Below are 1,775 nucleotides of genomic sequence, written 5' to 3' on the forward strand. Positions count from 1 at the left end.
AGTCTCAGAAAAACGGTTAGAGAAAAATGTACAATTTGATGAACCAATAATTATATCATTTCGTAACAAGCTGGGGGGGGGGGGGGTTCTCTACTTAATTATATGTGGTATGTGTTCAGTTCCTGTGATTATCCTTAGAATTTACCTACGAGAGAATATATGCTTATTCATCCATTCTAGACTGTCTATTTTATTCCACCAATGCAGTAATAATTCTTACGATTAAAATTACATATTAATTTTCCTTCAAACACTATCTCACTATCTCTTCGTCCAGAAACGCGCTCAGCATACATATGTCGCAATCGCAATTCCTGGTGCACGTACTCCTGTAGCAAGGGCAGCTTCTCGAACGCATTTAGCTTCAACGCACAGCTGTCAATAAGCGGATCCTGGGCGATGAATGACGTATCAGAAATGCCAACAACTGGGTGATTTCGCTCTATCTGAACCGATACTTTTGTGTCGGACAGGGGAACATCTTGATCGCCGAGCACAGATCGGACAGTTTTGGTTTGAGTTCCTCGAGTCGAGTTGCGGACACCTCATCGTCGATCGTGTTCCGGGTCAGGTCGAACTGTGTGGAATACCCTATAAGAATTAGAAGAGAGAACTATTTTGGTGTGTTTAATTGAACAAAAACTGACCTTCACATTCAGCTCGATGAAGTCGCTCAAAATTTTGCCCTTGATGAACCAGTTGGAAATTTGTTTCACATCCTTGATCTCGATCAATACTGATTTCGAATAAGGGAAGTTGTCTGTGAACAAAACAAAAACAGAGGGTAATTAAGAACTCGATCAATTTGTCGAAAGACACTACCCACCGTTAATAACACAATCCAAGGCAATATACTCCATGATGCCCTCGTGCGCCTGTGACCAGTGTTGCTAATGGTCACCATCGTATGACTGTTCATGGAGACGTATGTGCTGTGTCATTAATGAACATCATAAAATGAACAGTCAAACAACCGTCGAACTAAAAATGTCATATGACATTTCGGCTTTTTTTCGTCCTATACATTAAGCGGACCTTACACGGTCAAATTTATTGACAATATGATGACATTTGAGAGCATAATGACAGCTGAACATGGCCGACAACGCAGAAATCCGGATTTTCTGATTTTCGGGCATCAATATCGTGACATTTCATATGGATGCATGATGTTGACGTTTTACCTCACGGACTTCCAGACTGAGTTGCCAGATTTGCAAGCGGACATTTAATGTTTGTTAGTCTTTTTTGCGATTGCAATTAAAATTTATAAACTTCTGAAATTGTAGCAATCATAAATGAAAGCTTTTGGTTTGGAAAACTGATATAGTAATTTACATTTAATGCGACATGCCGGAGTACCACTCAGTGTCGCATTGGAGGCGATTTGACCTGTAATTGGACATTGAAGATGAGAGTGGTACAGCGTCGACGTCTGGCGGCGAATGTCAATGTGGGGCCATAATTTGGGCCCGAACTCGATGTTTACAAAAATGTCTAACTAAACGTGTCGTATATAGGTCTGTCCAATTAGAAAAATGTCGCATTAAATGTAAATTACTGTACCTAAAATAGCAAAATACAGTACTTTTCGCGATACAAACCAAAACCTCAAAGTAACTGACAATGTGATGGTGAGAGAGTGAATGAAAATTAACAACGTCTTAGGAATGTTTAAAACATTGAACTCGGTCATTCTTTGCGCTAGCGAGCGGGGCAGCCACTTTAGTCTAAGTTGTGTGTTTCTTCACACTCCGCTATAAAATTTGGAGAAT

At 40.1% G+C, this 1,775-nt stretch overlaps 1 protein-coding gene across 1 annotated transcript; it reads right to left on the bottom strand.

Moving 5' to 3' along the window:
* Positions 1-249: 249 nt before the first annotated feature.
* LOC129771920 (nuclear pore complex protein Nup98-Nup96-like) lies at positions 250-932 on the bottom strand. The gene is made up of 3 exons (XM_055776065.1): positions 827-932; positions 648-760; positions 250-577 (listed from the first exon to the last, which is right to left on the bottom strand). Exons 1-3 carry the CDS (start codon positions 858-860, stop codon positions 443-445), a joined length of 282 nt encoding a protein of 93 aa, XP_055632040.1. The 5' UTR covers positions 861-932; the 3' UTR covers positions 250-442.
* Between the last annotated feature and the right edge of the window lie 843 nt (positions 933-1,775).

The sequence above is a fragment of the Toxorhynchites rutilus genome, chromosome 2 (genome assembly GCF_029784135.1).
Source record: "Toxorhynchites rutilus septentrionalis strain SRP chromosome 2, ASM2978413v1, whole genome shotgun sequence".
Taxonomy (NCBI): domain Eukaryota; kingdom Metazoa; phylum Arthropoda; class Insecta; order Diptera; family Culicidae; genus Toxorhynchites; species Toxorhynchites rutilus.